Raw genomic sequence first — 26,287 nt, 5'->3', positions numbered from 1 at the left:
CTACATGTCATCAGTGTTTACCACTTAGTGTCTGCACAGGAGAACAATAAAATCACTTTGAGCTAACTGCTGGAAAGAAGTAGCTGTCACACGCTTCGTGTCAGGTTTACGATGTAGACATTCTTTTCGGTTTTAGGGCCGACGCTAGGAAGACTGGCTGTGTGCACTGCAGCCCACAACACAACACATAGCAGCATTATCTCACCTCAAACTCCCTCTATGATCTGTGTATTTACTCCTCAGTTTAGAAACCGACTCCACCTCTTTAGGTGGGTTTTTGTTGTTTATTTTTGCTTCATCAGATCCCAGAGGAAAATAATTGGCTGTAAAATCTCAAATGTGGTGGCTTCTGGCTGATACAGCAATCCTCATTATGGCATATGTTAATGAGTTTGCCTCCATGATTGTAAACATAGCATACAAGGTGGGTGTTGGAACTTCTCAGCATAGCGAGAAGTGTTCACCTGCATTGCTCCAATTGGACGTGACATGTCAGCTGACAGCCATACAGCCTGTGATATAAAATAAAAGCTTTGTGAGTCTTACAAAGCAAAGGCACTCCAACCGGCGTTGCTGCTTGTGACTGCAGAATAGACCCGTGTATGAATGCCTTGAATCCGTGTTGAATGTAGGAAGGTTAATTTGATTCTCCAGCAGGTTCCCTCGATCCCTCCGAGGAGTAACGTACAGTACAGGCAGCACCCTCCCTGACCCTGGATCCATTGTTGTTACATCTAGTATATTCTTCCAGTTTAGTGCTTTCCACTCATGGCCAAAACCATGACCTGCTGTTGATTTTCTGTATCGGCGTGTGATTTCTTTATTGTTTGATTGTGTACAAACATACACACATGCAGGCTCATCTTGAGTACCGGTATGTGTGTATCTATGTGTCTATAAACATGTACACACCCACACCGACTGAAGTTTACCTTGTTTAGAAGTTCTTGAGCTTTGTGTATGTTTGTGTGCGTGTGTGTGTGTGTGTGTCTGTGTTGTGTGTGTGTGTGTGTGTGTGTTGTGTGTGTGTGTGTCTGTGTTGTGTGCGTGTGTGTGTGTGTGTGTGTGTGTGTGTGTGTGTGTGTGTGTGTCTGTGTTGTGTGCGTGTGTGTGTGTGTGTGTGTGTGTGTGTGTGTGTGTGTGTTGTGTCTGTGTGTGTGTGTGTGTGTGTGTGTGTGTGTGTGTGTGTGTGTGTAAGGTCTTGCCCTGGGGCCATGTAGGGAGATTGCAGGGTGGCCCCAACACTACCTGCATACTAACAGTCTCCATTGTAGTCTTGTCAGGCCCTTATTGTACCCCAGACCCCCCACCCCCCGCCCACACACACACACACACACACACACACAGACACACACACACACACACACAGAGACATGGACACACTCACAGAGAAATTACCCCTCAGCACCCCTGTATCAAAAGCAACATTCTCTTCTTCTTGTCTCTCTTTTTTCACGCTTTCATTCTGTCTCTTTTGGGTTTTCCCCAAACAACCTCCCCATCAGTTACAAGTCCAGATTCTCCCCTCCTCCTCCCCCCCCTCCTCCTGTTTGGTCTCTTTATCCTCTGCTCTTGTGATTCCACCTCTCATCCTCTTCTCTCCTTTCTTTATCTTTTCTTCCTCTCCTCCTCTTCCCTATACGCGTTTCTCTCTCTCCTCCACTCTTAACTCTCCTCCTCTTCTCAACACCTCCAACCCTGCTATGATACTCTCTCTTTAATCTCTTATTTGTCTTTTCTCCTTCTCTCCTTCACCTCCCTCTTCTCCTCTCTTCGTCACCTCCTCTCTCGTCCCCTCTGCTCTCATCTCCTCCCTCCTTCACTCCTCTCTAATTCTCTTTGACCAAGTCAGTCTTGGCACACCGATGGATACTTTAGAACGCTGTCACATTTTCAAACACACACAGATTCTTCCACAGGCTTCCTCGCAGTGAAGTCTATTGTGTAAGAGCAACAGCAGAGATTACAGCTCCATGATTCATCCTCGTGGATTACGTTTCTGGCATCAAGAGTCATTTCAGACCTTTTTTTTTCTGTTTTCCATCCGTCAGGATTACTCCGACACCTGCTGAGGGCTCCGGCCAAGAAGAAAGCCATTAACTGCGTTCTCACTCCGTCTGACTGGAGCACCGTGACAAAACGTTGACTTCGCTTGAGCCGTTTGTTCGTTGTTACTGGTTACAGGCTGTTGGGAATCAAACCCAGATTCTTTAAATGTATCGCAACGTATCACAAAGTCATAAAGCAGCGTTGCTACAGTAGAATATGTACTAAACAATGCTAATCAATGTCACAGGTATTAATCCACATTTCCACTCCCACTGATCTCTGCATGTATGAGACTGTATGTGATGTATTTTTATAAACTCCACATTTGTGTTTTATGGTATTCATTTTCTTTGAATGTACTTTTATTCCTCTATAGTTTTACTTGTGGTGCTTTGAATTATTGCAGTTTATTCTGAAAACAAATATGTATCTCCAACACGTCAACTTTTAATGAGCTTGAGAAAACGTTTGTGTGGTTTTATGTGGTTTATTAGGCTTAAGACATTGCTGGGTTTGACCGATCCAGAGAGACACGTTTTCAATATGATTTTAGTTTTAGGTGATCTGAAAAAGTATAAATTACCAAATTTGGAGATTTTGGTTCTCTTCAGACATATTCTTTATTGCATTACCTTATTTAAATTATTTTTTTGTCAGTGTGAAGTGAGTCTAGTGTGAGAATGTGTGAGTGTTTTTACAGAATCTTTTTTTATGGATGGATAATTGTGTTTTAATATCTTTCAATTATATGTTAACTACGTGGAGTCAGACAATATATGACAAAATCTTGTCCCAGCCACTTCCTCCATACAAACATACATAATAACACACACACACACACACACACACACACACACACACACACACACACACACACACACACACACACACACACACACACACACACACACACACACAGTGACACACATATAAACACATCACCCACTCACAATATCACACGTCGTGACTCCTTGGGCTTCTGCCAAACCATCACTTTTCATCTGTGCGCCAAACTCCCAGCATTCCTCTGGATGACGAAAACCTTCGTGTCAGTGTCACACCACAACAAACACTCTGACACTTGACTTCCCATCAGCCCACGGGACCCGAGACAAACACGGTCACTATTTTGTCAAAACAAGTGTCAGGCTCTCCCCGGGGGAGAGACACAAAGATATCACCTTTACTTTACTGTAACAGCTCACTTCTGCAGTCTAGCATGTACATGGAAACAAATGTTGCAGTGGCTGAGACGCCTGATTTAAATGACTCTTCAATTTCAATATAACTATTGGTGCCAGATGTGCCAGCTGCTGCACCTCACACGCTTTCTTTCCATCTGTTCTTAGAAGCTTGTCTTACTTTTAAAAAAAAATGTAAATGCAAGAACTTATAAAATGTGGAAACCAAAGTATTGGACAGTAATAGCAGCTTGAAGTTTTATCAATGTATTTGCACGTGTATCTCTATTCAAAACACATACAATGTTATCTACATGTTTTATCTTAACATTTATATAAGTAGAGATAAGGTTGTGGATGTTTACATCTTTGCAAATATTATGTTTTAGGACCTGCCTTTACTTCAGCTGTGTTTTATCATTTGTCATCATCAATGCTGGTGCATCATTGCTGTCACTCTACCTTATATGCCTCCGCAGAAAGCCCAAAATCTAAATCATGAAAATGAAAACAAAAATGCTACCTGATGTATTTGGACAGAAGAATGAACTGAATTCATGAATATAATATGTAAATATAACTGTATATGTATATGTATATGAGTCCTCTTTCAATTCAGCACCCTCATAACAATATCAGCAAAACATGAGCTGATGTTCTAGTTTGTTTGGTTTTGTTTCCCTCAGAGCAGACGGTTGTTTGCAGGAGGAGTCATCCTGGGCACAATCCCAGGTGTTTGTGGGTGCAACAGTTAGACAGGTTGGAGTTAAAATCCATAAAAGACTTCCCTGGATAAGTAACAATATATTATATACTGTGTGTGTGTGTGTGTGTGTGTGTGTATATATATATATATATATATATATATATATGATGCACATTACACGCATGTCGAAGTGCATTTGTGAGCCCTAATGAATGTTCCGAGTTAAAAAAAGGGGAAAAAAAGAAAAAAGGAGGTCATCCGTTTTCTTCACACTAAAAATAACTGCGACTGAACAAATAGGTTCAGGTTGTTGTGTGAGGAGACACAGAGCAACTGTTGTGTTTGCGTATTTAGGTCAGCCACACTGGGCTTCATGTCAGCCGTCGAGAAATAAAAGAGTCCGACGCTTGAATTCAATCATAGCATTTCTTTGGTCGGGACGCAGCTGGACGAACAGAGGCATCTGTGTGTGTGTGTGTGTGTGTGTGTGTGTGTGTGTGTGTGTGTGTGTGTGTGTGTGTGTGTGTGTGTGTGTGTGAGAGAGAGATCCTTTATGTGCATGCATGTACTGCTCCATGCTATATTTATGCATGTTATTAGTGTCTTCTACTAACACACAGGAAATTGATATACTGCACATTCCAACTTCATGTATAGGACAAGCACGCTGTTGTCTCGGTTGTGGTCACGCCCGCCGAAACTCTCCAGATCATTACAGGGTTTTCTGGCACACAAGTAATAGAAAAACTAATGTCATACTAACTTTTAACTGGCAGCACTACTGAATTACATTATTATTGCATTGAATAAAAGACGCATCAATCTATGATTCATCACAATAAAGAAATCTCTTGCATCTTAACAGCCAGTAAACTATGAGTCTGAGCTGTGAATGTCGTCTGTTCAAGGTTCCCTGTCTTGTTTATCTATGGAAACGTGCACACATGTGCATGCACCGTGCCAGAAGTTAAACAACGCTGTCCTCACTGCAGGTGAATGTTGCTTTGTAAGATTGAATGTTTTGCCGGAAAACAAATAAAAGACGCTGTCAATGAACAATACATTTAATGATTCTTACCATAATATATGTCCTCAATATGTCAAAATAGGATAAAAATGTTATACCGTCAGCATGTTTGCCTCAAAACATAATTGTTGCTGCAAATTATAGACCTAATTTCTAGGTTGCCTCCACACAGGCCTCACTAGTCAACGTGGTGTGTTAAGATATTAAGATTTAGTGTGTGTAAAGTTAAACACACTGCCTGGTGGAGTTCTGTGGTGCCACTCCCTGTGCAGCTGTTGAAAGCCAGTATTGCCTGAGAGGCTAGCCTCAGGGCAGAAAGTCCCGTTGATCAAACGCCTTTAATGCAGTTTTTGCCTTTTCCTCGTGTTTTTTGTCGGGCTTGAGAGAGGACTGAGCCCTGATACAGTTTGCTGAGAGCTTTTTTCTAGCTATAGGATACGTTGCATGTGATGTTTCTGAACCAAAAATATGTTTCATGAATATGTTTCATATCAGCCTCGTATCATGCAAAATGGTAACGAAACGAAGTGGACTGTCGTACAGAGAGTAACGTAACAAGTGAAAAGTCAATGTTGACTTTGGGATTCACACAGGACATGAACAGCGGCCTTTTGGGTGAAAGTCCTGTGTTTGATGGACCCATCCATCACCACCCACACTCACTCTGAGACTTTCTTAATGGTTTCTGTAATGATCGTTCCAGCTCTTGCTCTAACAGGATGTAAAAACCTTGATGGCCACATTTCTTTCAAGATGACTGGGCTGGATTTGAGAGAGGGAACAAGTAATGGGAGAGGTAGAATTCAATTCTGTGATATATTTCAAAGAATGTTTCAACTAAAAAAATCGTTATTTAATCAAAACATTTAATAATTGTATACGCATTTTAAAACTATGTATTATATTATCAAATCAACACTTCAGTCCATTACCAAAGCAAAAACCTCCAGCAGAAGGTAGAAACAGACACAACGTTCACTGAAAGCAGGTCAACTACTGAACGGCCTTGAAACGGCTTACTTGATCTATTTCTCATATCCAGTTAACATCATAACCCAACAAGAATTGTTATGTCAAAATCTGTGGCTTATACACTTAGAAATTTAACAGAAAATTAAATTTGAAAATGTGAAAAGTTTGATCAAGCACTTGACCCAAATATGGGTCAGATCACAAACGGTTTCTCTCACGGAGAACGAGCTCGAGTGCAGAGCTGTTAGCGGCTAATGTTACACCGTCCTGCAGAACACAGAAAGCGTTTCTTACATGGCAAGTTACACCTTTTCTGCCAGCGTCTGATATTTTTCTTTTATTTGAAGAGTGAGACAAAATCAGTGGAGACAATGTTGGAACACTTAAAAAAAGCATTCTCATTCTCTGTTCATGATTAAAACTTTGAAAACCAGCAGTAAAAGGAAGGATATCAAACAGATACTGACTCCTCATTCTATTAACTAGCCAGACATCTAGTTTGCCGTCTTAGTTCCTGCACGCTGTCGTGTATGTGACAAACTCATATCAAACTAGTTCCAGAAAAAACAACCACAGAACCTCAGCCCTTCAGGAAGGAACCCTCTTGGAGCCCTGATTTCTAAGAGAGTGCTTACGATCTGCAGACATACAGACAGACAGACAACTCCGTGTTTACAGGTGTGAAAGTGAAGTTGGTGGTAGTCGTACATATTTGGCTCCTGGCCTTGATGTGGATGTTCTCACCTTTGACCTCGCTCAGAAGTTCAGTGGCGTTCAGGCGGTCAACGCGCTCCTTCCATTCCTTGGAGAGGAGCCGCTCCATGCAGGATGGCTCTACAAAAACACAGAAAATAATCACCTTTACTTCTGATGTTTTGTTGTTTTTAACAATCCACAGTGAATCCATGAAAGTCAACATCAACCAAACTGATGCCTGAGGATATTCGGTTACACCTACATGCACAGATTTACGACATACCAGGAAAAGAAAAGAAGCAAAAGAAGAAGCCGGAGGGAAAAGAACAAGAGAGAAAAGGACCCATGTCTGTGAATTTTTACATTTCAAAAACAAAATGAGGACAAGGGACCATTTCTAATAATTTGAAAAAAATAAAATTCCAGCAGCCATCCAGCTGAGCAGTTGAGAATGTCTGGATTGTTCTGATTTGTGGCCGGTTCTCACAATGTGTCTCATAGCCTCAGGATTATAGACATCAGAGACACGTGGTCCCGGATTCATAAGGTCTCATTTGTTCAATAGGAGTCCTGCTGTGAACTTTACTGAGACAATGGGAACTTTTCAATTCTTCATCAGGCGGGTAGCAGAGAGAGAGAGACAGACATCTGCACATGTGCAAGCATGAGTGTTTGGGTGTGACTTTTCCATAAACAGAGACAGATATGCACAAAGTATGCATGCTGTTAACTACGTACATTTACCAGGGGCCGTTCTTGAGGCCGTGGACGATTCTTTTTTTTTTCATTTAATGTTGCATTCACGAGAATATTGTAACATATGATGCATTATTACATTATCATTATTGAACTACACATCTATTTATAAAATGGAAAACAATGACAGCAGTCACTCAGTTCTGTAATGAATACTTTTGCTTCTACACTGTTCTCAAAAAATACCTTTCCCACCATTTTTCAGGTATGCGATACCTGTGTGAGTGTGAAACCGCTCTCTGGTGTAAACATGCACATGTCCACACACTCCTTCTAACACTCCTGCTTCCGCCGGAGTTTGTGTTTTCATGCCAGCGGACGCCTCGCAGATGGAGTCACGGTCACGCAGGGCCCCGTTGCTGGAGCCTCCATCACCAAGGATGTCACACACACACACACACACACACACACACACACACACACACACACACACACACACACACACACACACACACACACACACACACACACACAAAAAGGAAACATTCTTGGGTGCTGTGTGAAAAACATGCGCCTGAAGGCTTGCCTGATTTAGAACTGTTAAGTCAGACAATAGCTCATTTGTGGAGCCTTGATCCTGACAAAAGGCCCTATAGGCATTCATAAGGGCACATGGCCTATTGTGAGTGCCTTAATATTTAGTCTGCTCGTATGGGGCCCATTGTGTGGTCAAGAGATGCCGTCCGCCGGGTCGTGCACAACTTCCTCATTGAGTCCATTAAAGCCTTGCATGTTTACAGTCGGATTATGATTGTTGTAAATAAGCTAATGCAGCCGGCCAGATCACATGGGATCAATGTAAACAAGGGGGGGAGACCAAGGCAGCGAGGGAGGGAGGGAGGGAGGGAGTAAGGGAGGGAAGGAGCGAGGGAGCGAGCTAGGCCAGCAGCTACAAGTCAAAGAAACAACTTCAAAACTACAGTAAAATTGGTGATTTCCCATATTTGGGGAAAGAACAGCGGGTATTTCCAGCCAGATGGTCCACATAGCAGCAAAATAAGGTAATTAATACAATTTCCTCACCACTAAGACAACAGATCACATCCAATCTTTTATTTTTAGATTTACTGGACAAGTGGCTCCACTGGATATGTATTTGTGTATAGTTAGTTCAACGGGTGATATTTACAGCCGGTAGAGCCAGAGGATGGGGTCAAGAAGAGAGAGAGGTTCTTTTTTTTTTCTCATCACAGGACCAAAAGACGCCGATGTGCACTCGTTCAGCGAGCCTCTTATACAACACAGTGAGGGAAGCGCAATTTATGGGAGCACTTAGGGAGGAAAATACAACCTGAACTCCGAGATACATCTGCATAAGTCAACCGTGTGTGTACTCACACACAATTTATACCCCCCGGACCGATAAACAGATCAGACGCAGAGACAGTGGGGGGTTGAGGTGTAAGTGGGGAGAAAAGAGGAAGAGAGGGATGAGAGGGAGATGTTTTACCCTAGATGGCTCTCTATCTTTTCCTGCGGCCGAGTTGAGGATCAAGTGCTGTTTAGATTGGAGGGTGAATAAAAATTCCATGCTGTCCGAACACCGTCTCCTTCATCAAGTGGAGGAGAGATGCGGACGATGGATGATTTGAAGAAGAGGAGGTAGAGAGGGAGGATGAATGGGGTGAGGCCAGAAGGAAGGGTAGATGAAAAGAAAAGCAAGGGAGGGATGTAGGAGGGGAGGGCGGGGCGACGGGGGAAGGTGAGTCGAGGAGCAAAATGATGAAGGTTTCATTTTCACCGAGAGAGCGTCGTGTGAGTTTGAATGGAAGAGGGAGAGATTGGAAATGTGTGGAAGGAAAAATGTGTATATATATATATATATATATATATATACTGATGATAAAAGTTGTTTGTATTATCTTAAACGTGACACTTTTTCGACCCTTTCGGCCCTGAGATCAGAGTTTATCGTATCGTTTATTCGTAACCAGACAGCTTCAACAGCAGCAGCGTAAGAGGGTAAAGACGGGGAGGAGAGATGGAGTGAAGTGGACGAGCAAGCAATAAAACAAAGTGACGGAGAGACAGAAGGAAAGTGAAGGGGGTAAGAATTGGATGAAGAGAGAGAGAGAGTCGTAAATCAGCGTGGAGGCAGCCGGTGAGCCGGCGACTGTTTAGAGTAAACACACTTTTATCACCTGTCCCCACGCCAACCCACCAAGACACAGCGTTTCGGTGTTTTACACCAGCCACAGGCAACTCACTGTGTGTGTGTGTGTGTGTGTGTGTGTGTGTGTGTGTGTGTGTGTGTGTGTGTGTGTGTGTGTGTGTGTGTGTGTGTGTGTGTGGCAGGCAAGCATCAACACTCCCGAGCAGCCTCTGCCAAGAACAACACCGGGTGCCACAGGCTTCCACTCAGACCCAATCTCCCTCTTTTAACCTCGTTCTGTCTTTAACTCTCTCCGTTTCCACGTATTTAAACGTTTCTCATGGAATTAACTTTTCAATAAAATGTCCTTAATAATGTCTTCGTCTACTGGAGAATATAGGTAGTGAGATTTATGCGAAGGCCATAAATTATTTATCTTATCTTTCTTTTTGAGAAATTGGGATTTTCTTTCCTACCAATTTGGTATCGCTGTGAGCTTTAAATACAACAATAAACATTAAATCAGAGTTTTTGCTTGTTTTACATTACTGGATGTTTTCTCAACGAGTGTGGTTTTTGCTTTCCACTTGCCGTTAGCGACGCAGCAAAGAGATTTTAAGCTAGGCGAATGTTCACATGTATCGGCAGTTGTGAATTAAAGAAGGTCAACACTTTGGGAAATATGTTTGTTCGCTTTGCCAAGAGTTCAATGTTAAGATTTATACCACAGGAATGTCTTCATGCTAATACAAAGCTAGAGTTAGCAAGCAATTAGCTTAGCATAAGGGTAAAACAAACTGCTAGCTCTAGCTAAAGTGAGAAGACATCATCCTCCTACCACCTCTATACGCACACATTATTTATTGGTTGTTTGATCCACACAGAAACCAAAATGTAAACCATAGTTTTTGTGTTTTTTTGAGAAGGTACATGCTAAAACAATTTCTAGGCCTGTAACTTCCTGAAGTTTTTCTGGTTGGCTAGCATCCTCACGGTGACTAGGAGGCCCCAGAGCAGTGGCAGTACCAGAGTTTTCCTTTTGTTGGTGCTCTGGGGGTCATCGACCTTTCAGTGAGGTGATCTGAAATTTAGGGTTATTAATGTGCTGTGGTAATAGGGTGGTGCAGAAAAGATCCTTAATACCCGGAAATGACCTCGCCTTTTGGGCTCTAATGGGTTGTATGAATAAGGTTTTGGTCCCATGCCTGAAATAAGGTCAGCGCTAAACACAGCTTATAATTTTAGCGTATCTACGATATAAAACACGTTAGTAAAAACCCTGCTTGTGAATGTTGAAGCTTAAGAAAGGTGGTTTGCTAAAAGAGAAACCACCATCACGTCAACTAGCCCGCCTTTACAGCCTCGTATACGTGCTGTAGTCAGTTTATAGCCAAACATTTGCCTTTTACTTCCACCAATTGCATTCACGCATTAAAAACCATGAAAGTGTAGTTCATGTGTGAAAATCATAAACGCGTGTCTGCCACGATGGAAAAAATCGTTTCTACTGCAACACCCAGCACAGATACACAGTCAGCATACACACTCTGTTTGTGATGAAAGTTTGATTTATTTTGTTTAGTTTTAGGCATTTTTTATGTCCCCCTGACTCGCTGGAAACCCCGTCAGAAACTGATGTGCACACGCACACATTGACAAACACAGGTGCTATGGCTGGCCTAGGATCAGCTACAGCACCCAAAGCCCTTTCCTAGTACCACTGATGGCCCAGAGACAAAGAATACACCTATTCCCTGAAATGTCTTTAACTATTTCCGTGCATTTTTATATATAACTTGTTATCAAAGAAATTGTATTTTCCTAGCAGCTTTTTGAACGCAATAGTGTAATGGGTGCAGGAGAGGGTTCAAATGCAGCACACATAGGTTGGCAGACAGTAATCGGTAATGACTTTTATTACACACTTGAGTACCGGACAGTTCAAAGGTGACACTAGATTGAACTCGCTTCAGGGAATGATACGGAACGTCCAGGAGGAACATGCAGTGGAAGGCAACAGGAAACAGTAGCGGTGTGTGGTAAAGGCAGTCGGCCAACACAGGAAAACAGTTTCTCGCCTGCAGGCAATACCGTGGATCCTGTCGGTGATCCGTGTGGCTGGCGTAGCACTCCACTAGAGAGGAGGTCGCAGGGCTGGGTCCCATGTCGCACAGTTCCATCATAGAACCGAGCAGGTGGGAGAAAACTTGTCAGAGACCTCCACCTTCATCCTGCTCTCCTGGGCTCCCGGGTGCTCGTCCTCCTCATCAGATGAGGGGTCCTCGGAGCTGACGACATTCTCCCCGGAATCGTTGCTAGACAGGTGTAGCTTGTGGTTGGTGGTGGCCCTCTGGAAACACCCGACTCCCACATCGGAGACATCCACCTCGACCACTAACAGGATCCGGCATGACCAGAATGGGGGCCAAGGTGAACCGTGTCTTAAGGGCCCGGAAGATGTCCTGGGTGGCCGACGTCCACCGGAAGGTCACCGTCGAGGAAGTGGGGGCCGTGAGGGGGGCTGTCACCATGCTGTATCCTCGGATGAACCTCAGGTAAAAGTTGGCAAACCCCAGGAACCGTTGAAGCTGCTTGCAGGAGTCTGGGACGGGCCAGGCAGTGACGGCGGAGACCTTGGCGGAGTCCATCTGCACGGTCCCCCTCCCTACGATGTACCCCAGGTGTGGTGTACCCAATCGCTGGTGGACGTGTTCTTCTCTGGACCGGGAGAAGATCAAGATGTCATCGAGGGAGACAAAGACAAAATTGTTCAGCATGTCTCTTAGCACGTCGTTAACCAAGGCTTGGAAGATAGCCGGGACGTTGGTGAGACCGAAGGGCATCACCAGGTATTGAAGTGGCCGAACGGGGTTTTAAACAACGTCTTCCATTCTTCCCCCTCGCGGATCTGGACCAGATGAAAGGCATAGGTTGAGCTTAGTGAAGATAGTGGCACCTTCCTATCGTAATGCTGTTCAGCCCCCGATAGTCGATGCACGGGTGATCCTTCTTGGACACAAAGAAGAACCCAGCTCCTGCCGGTGAACGATGAGGCGTGGATGATGCCCGCTGGCAGAGAGTCATTTATATAATTGTTCATTGCCTCTCTTTCAGGGGCGGCCAGGGAATACAGGCGGCCTCTAGGTGGAGGAGAGCCGGGTTGGACATCGATGCCGCAGTCGTAAGGTCTATGCAGAGGAAGGGTGTAGCCTTGGCCTTGGTGAACACCTCCCAACCCCAACATGTCGGATGCGGTACTGTAGAAGGGGGTCAGCTCAGGTGCGTCGGTTTGGTTCAGGCAGACCCGATAACAGGATGAGCTCCATAGCCCCAGTGGTCCAGTCGAGGTGCGGATGGTGAGGAGACTGCAGGATGAGGAACTGGACAGTGTCATGGTGGTTGCCCGAGAGAAGAATGCGGCTGTCCTGTCTGGTGGGTGATGGTCTTCATCAGACTGCTGTCCAAGGCCTTGACGGGAACTGGGCAGGGCAGGAGTACTCGGTCGACCCCCAGCTGTAGTGCTAGGTCATCGTCCATAATGTTCATGTCGGAACAAGTGTCTATGAGCGTGGCAAGAGTCTGAGAGCGCTGAGGTAAGAAACGTCCAGGGGGGACATAGCGGTGGAAGGCAACAGGAAACAGTATGACAGGCAGCTGTGTGTGGCGAAGGCAGCTGGCCAACACACTGATTAGTGATCAGCTGCAGCTGCGGCGAACAGGTGAGTTGAGCTGATTTGGGGGCGTGGCAGGCCCGTGATGAGCAGGAGCGAGAGGTGCGCTGAGAGATCATGACAAATCGGAAAAGTTCGATGTCCAACCAACTGTGTATCATCTAACGTCGTCTCATTGAAGAAATGTCAAAACACCGTGTGAAATGTCATACCTGTTCTTCTTTTTATAAAGAGTGGAAAAGTCTCCATTGTGGCTGTGTGGTCATTAGCTATTACATATGATTTTCCTATGTTTTGATTTCAGGTGAAAGTGTGAAACAGTTACAATTCTTTGTTTTCCGTCCTACATTCGAAAAAGCAGTTTGTTTAATATTATAGACGTTTATTTAATTCATATTTTATATTTGATGACATTCCCTTATAATTAGCTTGACATTTGGATGGAAACAGCATCTCTTTCACTCTCTCTCTCTCTTTCTCTCTCTTGCACACACAATGTACAGTTGCCAGAAAGCTCAGGAACTGTCAAGTCTGCAGTCAAAATGCCAAGGTAAAGAGAGAGAGAGAGAGAGAGAGAGAGAGAGAGAGAGAGAGACATTAATCTGAAAAATTAGTTAATGGTAGAAATAACAAAGACCAATGTGTTAGTGGGCGCCGGTGTTTGTCCAACACGCCCCACGGCTGGAAAAAAAACATTTTGTGTCTTAACTTCACTACTGGATGTGTGTAAATGGAAGCTGACAGCTACACTTCACACTTCCAAATTTATGTCAGTGGTGCGACTTCAGCTGCAGACCCCACAGCATCAGAGAGGGAGGGAAGAGAGAGAAAGGAGGGAAGAAAGAAAGAAAGAAAGAAAGAAAGAAAGAAAGAAAGAAAGAAAGAAAGAAAGAAAGAAAGAAAAGGGTTGAGGGGAACGGACGGAAAGATAACTAATACAGAAACAAAGACAGGAAGAAACAAATCGATATTAAAGGGGGAATAGAGGAAAGAAAAGACAAGCAGCGGGAACAGAGCGATAGAGAGGGACGGGGCGAGCGAGAGCGGCCGATGGAGTGAATACAGCGAGCGAGGCACAGAGAGAGCAGCTGTCCTAACAGCTGGCCGGCAGGATTGATGTCTCAGTGAAATAAAACTCAACATATGTCCAAACATGAGGAGACAAGCCGGCCAAGAGGAGGAAAAAGATACACACACACACACACACACACACACACACTGATGTGAGAACACTCTAAGGCACTTGAACATACATGCACACCACACACACTGATTAAAGAATGCCAGCACACTGCTGAGACGTTTAATTGCAGAGAGAATTTATATCACACACACACACACACACACACACACACACACACACACACACACACTTTCAACGGGCTATCACCGCTCGCTCAGTGTTGTAAAACCATTAAAGTGCAGAGTGGTTAGCCTGGCTGCGTGTTAGCACGGTGTCCATTTCACACACACTATTTTCATCTGTCAGATGACACCCAGACTCTCTGGTTGGAGAACATGGCCTGAGAAAGCAGCCGGCCTTCGATCCTGGCTCGGCTGATCGGGGGGGTACACACACATACACACACACACACACACACACACACACACTCTTTTGTTTTTGCTGCTCTGTGATATGCCGGAGCGACTCGGACGGAGCAGGACACCTGTAGGAGCTTCGTTGCAACACTTTAATCCAGGCTGATTTATGATGAGTGAAACCCTAGGATGAACTTTAACTCTTCAAATTAAAAATACATGAGAATAGATGCAACAAAATGTTCCTGGGGATTCAATATATACTGTATATATCAAGTGATAAAAGTGAGACTAATTACTTTCAGATTTAGGAAATTCAGAAACTACATGTTTAAATCGGTTGTTTGTTTGGCTAAGACTCAAAGAGATCCACTTCACTATCATAGAGAGTGAATAAATATTTACATCGGAGGAGCTGGGAAAAGGGCATTGTTTTTCAAAAAATGACTTGAGGCATTAATGGATGATGAAAATGTGTATTGTTTGTTATTGTTTAAGCCTTAAAACAAAGTGCAGATGACAGCATGCTGTCCTCTATCCTTCTCATCCTGTCCTTTTCCGTCCTGTCCTCCATCCATCTACATTTTTATCACGATAGAAGCAATGAGATATTCCTTCAACCAGAATTTGTTATAAAAAAAAGCACTTGACTCTGAGAAAATGATTTCAACAAAAGAAACACAATTCAGAAGCAGCCTGAAGATCGCCTCATCATGGTCATGGGTGTACATTTAAATGGCACACAACCTTAAGGTTTGCTCTGACCTTTGACCTTAAACACATACAAAAAAATGATTGCTCTATTTTATTTCACCTGCAGCTTAAACAATCTAGTCAGGCCCTAACTTTGGCCGGCTTCGATTCTCACTGGGGCCACCCGCGTTAAAAATACTCACACAGTGCGTAACTATATGTGATATAAGGTGGCCTTGAATTAGACAGAGTTTCTACCAAAGGTGTGAGTTTAATAGAAGGCCGGCTGCTAACCTGCTGAGCAGTCAGAGAGGCCAGATCTGTCCTGCATCACAGCACCGATGTGAATACTGCAGTCTAACAGTGTGAATGGATGGAAAAGATGTTCACCAAAGAGCAGGAAATAAAGGTCAAAATCTTTTTTTAAAAGCCTGATGAGAATGCTCTCACTAACCCACAAACCTTTGACCACTTGGACAGCTGATCTCATTAGAGACTGATTTCATTTCTATATTAATTTACAACCTGGACCTTAGTTCCAACATGTTTGTGTCTTAGTGACTAATGGGCATTTTAGAATTTTGTCCAGCATTGAGTGACAATGCGATCAAATGATCAATGAACGTCGACTTAAAGGGCTTGTTTTTGCTGCCGACAGGCTCTGAATAAGTGACGACGTTACAGAACAGGACCGCCCCCTTCTTCATCAATTATCTGACGAATTAGTCATTTTCTTAGTCAACTAATATTTCTGTTGCCGAATTAATAATTTCGCTATGCTTTTTCATTCTGCTGTGCTGACTTGTTTCCAAGAAACGTTGAAATATGATTTGTGAAGAAAGTCAGATATACAGATTTGTCGGTTAAATAAACAAATGTAATTGTTTTTATTATGTTTACAACTTACAAAACACTTGACTTGTATACGGACGTTTTATTTTAATTATTTTGTCATTTCAATTACAATTTCATCAAGAGAGATAAAAAGAGAAATTATTCTGATTCTTTGAATGTGCACACACTTGACCAATAAAAGTTGATTGTGATTGAGTCGCGTTCTTTTGTGTGAGAGGTGGAGATCAATCAAGAGAGAGTGACTGATGAGCTTTAAAAAACGAGCGATGTACCGCAGCGGCAACAAGGTCAGGTTGGATTTAATTAATTTAAAATGTAAAGTAAAACATCTATTCACTGGTTAATGACAGTGCTTTCATATTCCATTTCCCCTCTCACATTTTTCAGGGTTTCATTTCTTTTGAAAATAAAGTAAATGGTCTGTTTATGAATAGAAATGACCATTTTCTCAAAGAACAAAGTTTTGTAGGTTTATATATATATATATGTATATATATATATATATATACACACACACACACACACAAAGGGAACCCATTTCATGAAATCCTTGTATTTATATTGAATGGAACAAAACTTTGTGGCGTGTTGGAATATGTGATGCTGAGAAAAAATGCAGAAGAAAAACTTAAAGGAAGTCAATCGTCAGCCATCAGGATGTCGGTGTAGTTTTAGATGATTCAAATCTCTAATTTTAGAAAAACAGAAAACAATTGGAACTTGAATCTGCTCAAATAAGCAAAATTGCTTCTTTTTCAAACCCACGCTTCCAAAACACCAGTTCAAGACCCGAGCTTCTGGTTCCACTTTAGGCATGATATATGAAACCCTAGCCTACTTAGCGCGCACACACACGCACACACGCACCGACACAGACGTACACAGCGCGATGTGTGGTTCAGACACAATAGAAGCGTTGTTTTGGGTCGGGCCCTCGGGGAGCTGGTGTGGGCGGACCCTGTGGTTTAGGTCACAGAGGAGAGATGGGGGGGTCAGGGAGCCAAATATCAGCAAAGGGGGGGTCAGTGGTGAGTCTGGGCCAAGTCAACAACCGCTCCACGGCTGACCAAAGAGCAGAAAAAGGCAAAGTGGATCCAACATGGCTGCCTGAACCCGCGAGCGCCCAACTCCCGATCTCATCTCCGTGTCAGGAATGTAGAGAATGAGCTTCAATGCGGCAGCTGCTCCTTATATCATCCGTGATAGGAGCTACCATCAGATGCACTATGAGGCACTATCACCGTGCAAGCCCGATGTACGTCATGAAATAGTGCAAGAGTCGGAAACAACAAGAAAACACACTATAGTTCAGAGCAGGTTCCACAGTTAGAAAGTGAAGAGAAAAGATGCAAAAAACGCTCTGATTATGCACCATCAGATTTATTTGGAAAACAAATGTTATTTGTGCTGCTTATGGTATTTATGAATTTATTTCTTTGATTTATTTTATGTAAAACAAAAGATAAATCAACTTACAAGGAGTGAAATAATTATTTTTTATATTTTATTAAAAGCATTAATATTATTTAATTTCTATATTTTGATATTGTTTGTAGTCTGTATTATAGTATTTGTAATATCCAATAAATACACGTATTGATGTATGGCCCCTTTGTTTTAAATGATCAAAATGTAATTATGTTGTAAACAAGTGAATGGTTTGAACCTATTTTGACAGTTGTTTATCTTATATGTTTTAGGGGAAAAACACAACATTTTGGGAGAACTTAATTAGAGATGCAGCGTACTTTTTATCAAAGCCATGTGTGTGACGGTTCACTGGGGACGAACCGTTCCTCTGGCCTCAAACTTCATCTGCCTTTTTTTTCTTTACAATTACATCACGTCAGCCTTTACCAGATGCTAAATTATCAGGTGAACAACTTGGATTTTAACTGGAATCCTAGTAAAAAAAAAGAAGAACGAGGAGGAGGAGGAGGACTTGATAAAAATCACCATTTAATCTGATTCTTTTGGACGACATTCAAAACTGTTCTGCGTGCGCCCGCCTCGTACCATATGTTGGCTGGCCTGCAGCCAAACCGAACAGGAGAGGGCTCCGAGGCATATCGCACTCACTGTATTTGTAGTCCGGACCCGCAGGCTGTGGCTGATCATTAGTAAACAGATCCCTATCAATTACAGAGGAAGAGATTGAAACCAACCACAAGAAGTCCAGGGGGAGTCGGCCTGTTGGCAGAGCAGCGCTGACCACCGGACACAGGGAAGATTTCAAAATGTAAAAGTTGATGTTTGAAACAAATACAGCCTTTCTACAACGAGACAGTCCTGCCCTGTTGTTCCTTACCTGGCAAGTTGGCAACGGTGTGTTATACACGGTGTCCCGGTGCTAATCTACACAAACAGAACGCCTGTGCCTGCACACAATCACAGCTCAAGCTGCCAATCCCATAAAGGAAGGAACAGTGTCGGAGCGGAGGCCTTGTTAATTAGCCAATGAGCTTAGCTCTGGAGGCCGACCCCGCGCACCTGTTAAGATGTCATCACAACGACTTCCACCTGAGTGTGTGAATCCCTAATCTCACACACACATACACACACACACAAAGAAGTCAGGGCTCACAGGGCCTCGCCTAAGTTCAAAGTTTGGTCATAGCTTCATCTGCAGCGTAGTAGAACAAGCCTGCAGATTATCTGAACTTCAATCAGTGTTACTGACAAACCTGGGCTGCTAGCTAAGCTGCTAACTGGAGAAAAAAGCCATTTGCTTGTAACAAAAGGAATCTAATGTTTGATTTCCTTCAGCACAGGTGATGAGGTACGCTGGTTGCACGTGGTTACACATCGGTCCCAACCCGCCAACCAACTAGACCCCCTCTCCAGAAGAGGACATACTTTCCACCGTTTGAGTGGCGGGAACAGCGGAGATGTTGAAACAGGCTTTCAGCAGCGAGAGTGAACAAAAGCCTGGCAGAATGTCTCTATTGTCACGGAGGAGTAGGGTTAGGGGAAGGCCTGGCCCCGCTCTGACCTCCTCCTCCAGCTGGGGAAGCCATTATATGGGTGATTGGGTGCCTCGCTCGCCTGGCCTCAACGTGGGACACAGTGCAGACTCCTCCGAACTGGACGACAGGCTTAAACACATAATACAAGGCTCGTAAAAGAGTGGCTAAAAAAGAAGCTGCGAGAGGTCACAGGACCATTTTGGTAAGGAGGGCATTGTGAGTCAAATGTAAACTTGTTTTCCTTTACTGTGTATTGATTATGACGAACAATTTATTTGAAAAATATAGTTGGCGTTGTCTCGATGAAAAGGACTTTAAGGTTTTAAAGCTCTTAAAAATATGGTAAAATAAACCTCAATACCTCAACCTTTCCTTCACTAAATGAGTGACAAAACCCTTTTTATTTTGTTTGTTTATTTGTTTAATACTTTAGTTAAAGGCACAGTGTTCAGGATTTGGTGGCATCCATTGGTGTGGTTATAGACTTTCTGTTCACCCTGCGGTAACGTGAGTTTAGTGCAGAACCATGGTAACGCCATTTACCTCACCTAGAGGCCATCCTTTTACTGTAATAACTCCAGGAGCAACAGAAATGAGATGCATTTTGATGCTCATGTTAAGTTAACTACGGTGGCCTTCAGGTAACGTAAAAACACAAAAGGCTTTTGTGAGATGTTTCTTCATTCTGGGCTTCTGTAGAAACTTTGTGAGGAGGAGACATGAAGGCCTCATTCTCAGGTAACAATAACACAACGATGCTTAGTTTCAGGTGATTATACACAAATGAAAACGGGTATGAATATCATATTCCTATTGCTAATAGATCCCCGATAATGCTGCACACTGGCCCTTTAATCTGCTACATCAGCACTGTGTATGTGTGGTTAATCCGATTTTATCGAGGCCAACAACAGCCTCTCAACTGTCATCTGAGTTTGGTGAAAATATTGTTAAATTTGCAATAAAAACTGTGATTGGTGCACTTTGTGACATGGACCTGTTTTCCCATCCATATAGCCATTATCTGCAACCGCTCACACTGTTCAGGGTCATGGGGGCTGGAGCCGGTCCCAGCTGACATTGGGGCAAAGGCAGGGTGTTTTTGTGGGGGGGGGTTTATTTGAGTTCTCATAATAAGAAGCTGATTGAGATAACACGTTTACAGGCCCTTGAATCGTGTTATTGAGCAGACACAAATGGAAAATGGCTCTGTGTTTTGCACATAATACAAGTTCACGAGTTTCCGCAAAAATGAATCAATTCAAGTTTGTTGGATCACAGAAATGTTGACTGGAATTTGCGATGTGGCCCATTTTCCATATGATGGGAAAGGCAGATGGTGGTGTTCACAAATCTGAAACGGGATCATCGATCTGGGTTTTAATGAACACCTTGTGTGTGTCTTGAGACAGCAACTAAATCTTGTCTTTTAATAAGAGTGTTTTGGGATCTGTAAGATATTTTTTTTAATTCTAAAGAGAGACAGAGAGCTGTGGTTTTAATGCAATAGATTCAATCCATGTTTTAAATAATATTGTGTGCAAATAACGTGAACGAATGCCTCCTGAGACTGATGGGTAATTGTCAAATAGCCTCCGACTGCCTGTCAACATGGTGAATGGTCAGTGATCATGAAAAAACATGAGGGAGCGACATCGCTTCACATCTTGGAGTGGTGCACTGTCTGTGACTCGAAGCCTCAGTCAGTCTTCATGCTTTCATCTCAGACAACGGCGGACGTGTTTTTATATCATCCGTCGCATCAGGAGAACTTATCTCCCGAGACTTAAAGGGCCCATATTGGAGAGTGGAATATAAGTCTTTTTTTTTTATTTCATTATAAAGCAGGTCTATGTGCTGTATTAATACTGTGAACACATCAAAATATACACAGCCCGTAATCATAACAAAGCGGTCGGGACTTCTGTAAGGTTCTGTAAGGTATAATAATAATAATAATAATAGCACACTCTATATGTATACTAGCTTTAAAAACAAAAGTGTACAAAGTGACCAGAAAACACTGACCAATCAGAGCAGATAGGTTTGTCGGGAGGGGGGCGGGGCTTGAAGAGTAAAAAGTGCTTGATCTGAGCATTTCAGAGAGAAGGTGAATTCATGTATGTTCAGACAGAATGAGGATAATAAAGTATTATGTGAACATGAAAGCATGTAAACTTGTTCTGGAAACCCAAACATATGAATCTGAAAATGTCTCCGTTACCTTGCGTTGAAATACTTAAATTGAATTCATAAATGAGCCACACAGGTGTCCGTTCTGCAGTACAGCGTGGCGCTGATTCTGCCTGATCTCATTTGCAAATGAAACGCGTGAATCGTACAGTAATTCATAGGGCCGTGGGCGTGAGGAGGGATTAGAGTGATGTTAAGTGTTTGCCAGGCGCCAGAGCAGCTCCGGGCACATTTGATGGCTGACTAAGTTGGCAGGAGGGCACCGTGCCCAGGCCAGGGCCCCATTAAGAGCAGGTCGCCCCCCAGAAATGCAGATAATACAGCCATCAAAACTGAGGGAGCTCGATTGCACACTTCAGCATCCCAGAACGCTTTTCTGGTTTGGCATTCAGATAAACGTTGTCCACTCCTGATTGCTTTTTCCCTTTTTTGTAATGAGCTCTCAAGGAGACAAGGTGAATTCAGATTAATGATTGCTAACGAGGCACCCTCCATGTTAAGAGACGGGTTATTGTTTGGGTGATTTCTGCGTTTAGAGCAGGCTTTTATTTCCCATCCTCTGTGTCTCTTATTTTAGCTCCAAAATGACAGAGGATGGAGGAGCGTTTCCATTCCGCAGCATATCTTGTGCCCACATTTTTCCTTCTGATGTTCCCTCATGCTGGCCTTGTGCATTTTATCCAGTAACCAGCCAACCGGTTTAATAAGTACTAAGTGCTTTAACAGTATAGAAAAAAGCCTTTTGTATGCAGTAAGTGTTCGTATCTAAACCTTCACACAATGCATGCACATCTCAACATGAATGCAAAATTGTCAAGAAAATGTTGGACCTTCACCCTTCACCCCCCGCTCCTCCTGCGTTGCCTGAGTCCGGGCAGAAAGGACGCATTTGTGGCAACCAGCTGTGTGGTAATACAGCTGGTTGCCACAGTCTTTAAGTCTTGTTGATAAAGCTTTTAAAAGCTGAGGCGGCAGTCGGGGGGGAAAAATAAGAAAATCTTGCACGTTGCAAAGCGAGGCCATGTCTATTCATTAGAACTGTCACAGGCACTTAAGGGCACCTCGCAGCAGAGGACGGCTAACAGCGCGCCGACCAGGGGGTGAGCGCAGCGCTACAGCTAACAACGACATCATCTGCACTCTAGCTCAGGGCTACAGTGCACAGGGGTCAGCCATGTTAGGCTAAGTGGGCGCTCACTGGCTAATAGGCTCTGTTCCATTTGATCATACAGCCAATCTAACCTGGGAGAGCTCAGCTGAGTGAACTCTTTACAGCAGGAGGTGGAGTACAAGTCGAGGGACGCCATTGTTCAGCCTTTAATGCGCTTGCCCTTTGAGTGCAGATGATCAAATCTGGTCGTACTGTAAGAGCATTCTGAACAAAATCATGTTTTAAGTTGAGTGTCAGTACATTGAAGTCCAGAGTCGGGAGGAAAAGAAACGACTCGGAACAAACGCAGAATGAACCTGTAGAGCTTTCCTCCATGCGACGTTTGAAACAAAGTGACCTGTCACCTGCACCACGTCAGGAATCCATATATAAGCCGATTTACCGGGTTGGCCTTGTACTCCCGTCTGTATTACATTCCTTTATAAACAAAAAAACGTGCCCAAATCTGATATATTATTCATTTTAAAAGGCTTTGAGTTTAACAGTGACACTCAATAAAGCAAGGTTGCCTGTTGAAGAGAAATTCCCCAAAATGTGCTTTCAAAGCTTCCTGAAGTTGAAGATAGAGAGAGACAGCCTGCTCGTCATAATACGTTGTAATGCAGTGGACAGGCATTATTTCAATAAGAAATGAGAAATAGAAAAAGGGGTGTGGACCTTCATCGCTCAACTGCTTTTGAACGTCGCCGTTTGCCATCTATTGATCGCTTCCGCTCGTTTCAACTTCCTCATTAGGAAAAATAAGCTGTCAATCACCGTGTGTGAGGTTAAGCATACGCTCCAAATGAAATGCATTACCATGGCAGTGCGTCAAAGACAGTTTTACAATGCGTCTTCAAGGACTGCAGCGATTCACATGAACATTTACAAGGCCCAGAGTTATTATTCACACTCACAGCGCATGATTCAGTGTGCCTGGTTATTATTACACCTGTTAATCTCGTTTGTTATCTGTGATTAATGCCACCGGTCCTCGGGGACCGCAGCTCCACTAATTAGCAAAGGAAGAGCCAAACTCAATAGCAGGCTGTTTTTTTCCCTTTTTTTTATAAAATACATTTTTGAGTGTTTTTTGTCATCAATGATGAAATGTTTCAAACTGTATTTACAACAGAAAGAAAATCCACTGCTGAGCTGTGTGTCTTTATGCACAACTAGAGGTCATCCTTTCACTAAACAGGCTGGACTCCATTCAGAGGTTTATTTTAATTAGATTTTTATCATGCTAATGCCTGTAACACATTAAGGTCAGGTATAATAATACTTCATAATTGCTGATCACTCACTTACATTTTGATTTGCACAGATGATAGGTATTTGTAATTCCAAGTAGTATTATAATAGTTGTTATAACTAGTATTCATAGTTGTATAACATAATCTTGTTATAATGCATCATATGTTTAGAATATGACATTTACAGTGTCCTTTGCTTTCGCTCATCCAATTAAAAACATGGCAATGTTGCCCCGCCCAATAAGAACCCTGCACATTTTTAGAGAGAGAGAGAGATTTCTTTTTTTAAAGACACGTTTTTGTTCATGTTTACAGTGATGGACAGATGCAGAATGGGAAACCCTCAGATATGATGAAAAAAAGAAAATGAGGAGTACACACACTTGAAGCATTTCCTTCCTCTCATGTCTCCTTTGATTTGACAGAAAGATGTCATAACACTTTTGAACATGTTTCCTCTCACACACACACACACACACACACACACACACACAGGTCTTTCCGTTTAAACTATGTTCCGTAGTGCAGATAAGAGGCAGAGCTACCTGTCTTTCAACTAAAGACACTGTGAACTGTATTCTGCCTCCGGCTGTCCAATTCTGTTCCACTTTACTGTATCAATAACAAAGTAAACCCTTTAAATGAGAGAGATAAAGCGCTTCTCTGATACCATCATGATTACTATGTGCACATAACAGTAAAGAGGGATGTTAGATGTTTTTTTAGATCTGGCTTGCTGTGGGGTGAGAAGGGGGCGAGCTGAGGCATGCTGGGAGACTCTGCGCTTTCTTGTGTTGGTGCTGCAGATCAGAGGAACGCGGCAGAAAGGGAAACCTGTGTTTTCACTGATTGATATTGTGATCTGACGAGCAGAAGGATCCGTCAGTTGTAATTTTAGATGTTCAAACATCCTCTGGAGAGGATGCGTTCAGAAAGGGAAAACAAAGTACAGGTTGAAGGGAAAAACTCTGATCTGAATGTGTTAATGTCATCGCCGGGAGACGAGGAGGCCTTTCTGTTGTTGGTTTTCCTTTCGGTGTGTCACATCAGTGACGTCAGCACAGTCAGTAAACAGTTACTTCTTGTTATTTGTTTCAGTTACGTATTCAGTCTCTCTTTTAAACTCCAAACAAAAAGTTGAAACACTAACAAAGATGGTTTTGATGAGTTTTATTTTTATTTTAGAAGATCAGTCTGGTGGCTTCCAGGAGAGCATATTACGTTTTGTAAGTTAATAAAATATAATCATTTATACAAAAAAATATATATAATATAATATAATAATAATTTTAAAAAGTCTGTTTATTCATTTTATGTATTATATATTCAACACAAGTCATATTGCATCGTGCCAGAAAGGGAAGCAAAAACCTAGCGTGGTGCTGAAGCCGATAAATACCAGTGACTTGTCATTTGTCCCGGGAATGAATGCCGATTATAACCTTTCTTACTAAAAACAAAAGCCAGATGTTAGTGGGTGATTGTTGTTGGGAAAGGGGCTTTACTTTAATTAACACCATTACTCTTTATTGTGTGTATGCACTACTGCTTGCACATTCACTCGCTGTTAAGGCAGGAACACACCGGCCCAACCGTTGGACGTCTGAAGCGTTTGGAGAGGCTCGGACGAGGTCGGGAACACATATGTTTGGTGTGTACAGCTGTGTCGGAAGCTTTCGGAGCCGCGCGGACGTTGTCTGATCAGACTGAGCATGCGAAGTCTGAGGAGGTGGGCTGTTGGACGTCTGAGCCATTGGATACTCTGATTGGCGGTGTGCTAGCGAATCAGAGTATCCAATGGCGGTGTGTGGGCGGGGCGGAAGTGACGATGGTAAACTCCGTATTACTCGTTCCCTACTGAGACGACGTCTTCGTAAAATAATGAGCCCGAGAGCACACAACGCGAGTGTCACCCTAGCCAGAGTCATCTTTCCAGAAATGCCAAGTATTTAGTCCACAAAGGTCTTCTCGAGTCGAACGAATACTGAACCAAGACTGTGTGTGCATTGTTTTTATCTGCACTCCGTTCCGTCATTTCCTGTTTTCCTGTTTTGGAGTACTGGCACGAGACTAGCGCCACCCGCTGTTAAGGAGGCTTATTGCATCTCGCGCAAGCGCAGAACGTACACGCTGCTGTGGTGTCGGAAGCACGTCGAAGCGGTGTGTACAACGCAACTTTTCTGCCGAACGGGTCAGACGAGAGGCAACAGAGTGGGCGGAGAGTGGTCGGATAAGGCAGTTGGACGTCTGGGCGGTGTGTGGGGGCCTTTAAAGGTAAACCTTTTTATTCAGCATCGAGACTCGTCTAATAACGCATAAAGCCTGAAAACCAATGCCAACCAATGAGAACCTATTCTGATCATGTGCCTGCTTTTAATTGAAATTAAAGATTATATGAGTTTTGATCCATATAATCTAATAAAATGTATTCTCACCTAGCCCTTTAAATACAGTTTGTCTGGTAAAGCTGACATGACAACAAAGT

The 26,287-nt window shown here is 43.1% G+C and overlaps 1 protein-coding gene across 3 annotated transcripts in view; it reads right to left on the bottom strand.

Annotated features, from left to right (window-relative positions):
• Nucleotides 1-26,287, bottom strand: part of LOC311018464 (transcription factor SOX-6-like) — a 109,325-nt gene that overhangs the window by 41,297 nt on the left and 41,741 nt on the right. For all 3 annotated transcript variants that reach the window (XM_084017459.1, XM_084017458.1, XM_084017460.1), the window contains one exon: nucleotides 6,680-6,769. In XM_084017459.1, coding sequence (XP_083873585.1) covers nucleotides 6,680-6,769 — 90 coding nt within the window. The remainder of the gene's footprint in view (nucleotides 1-6,679; nucleotides 6,770-26,287) is intronic.

Source organism: Eutrigla gurnardus (genome assembly GCF_963514095.1).
Source record: "Eutrigla gurnardus genome assembly, chromosome: 9".
In the NCBI taxonomy this organism is placed as follows: Eukaryota; Metazoa; Chordata; class Actinopteri; order Perciformes; family Triglidae; genus Eutrigla; species Eutrigla gurnardus.
This window is presented reverse-complemented; position numbering and strand designations above follow the sequence as displayed.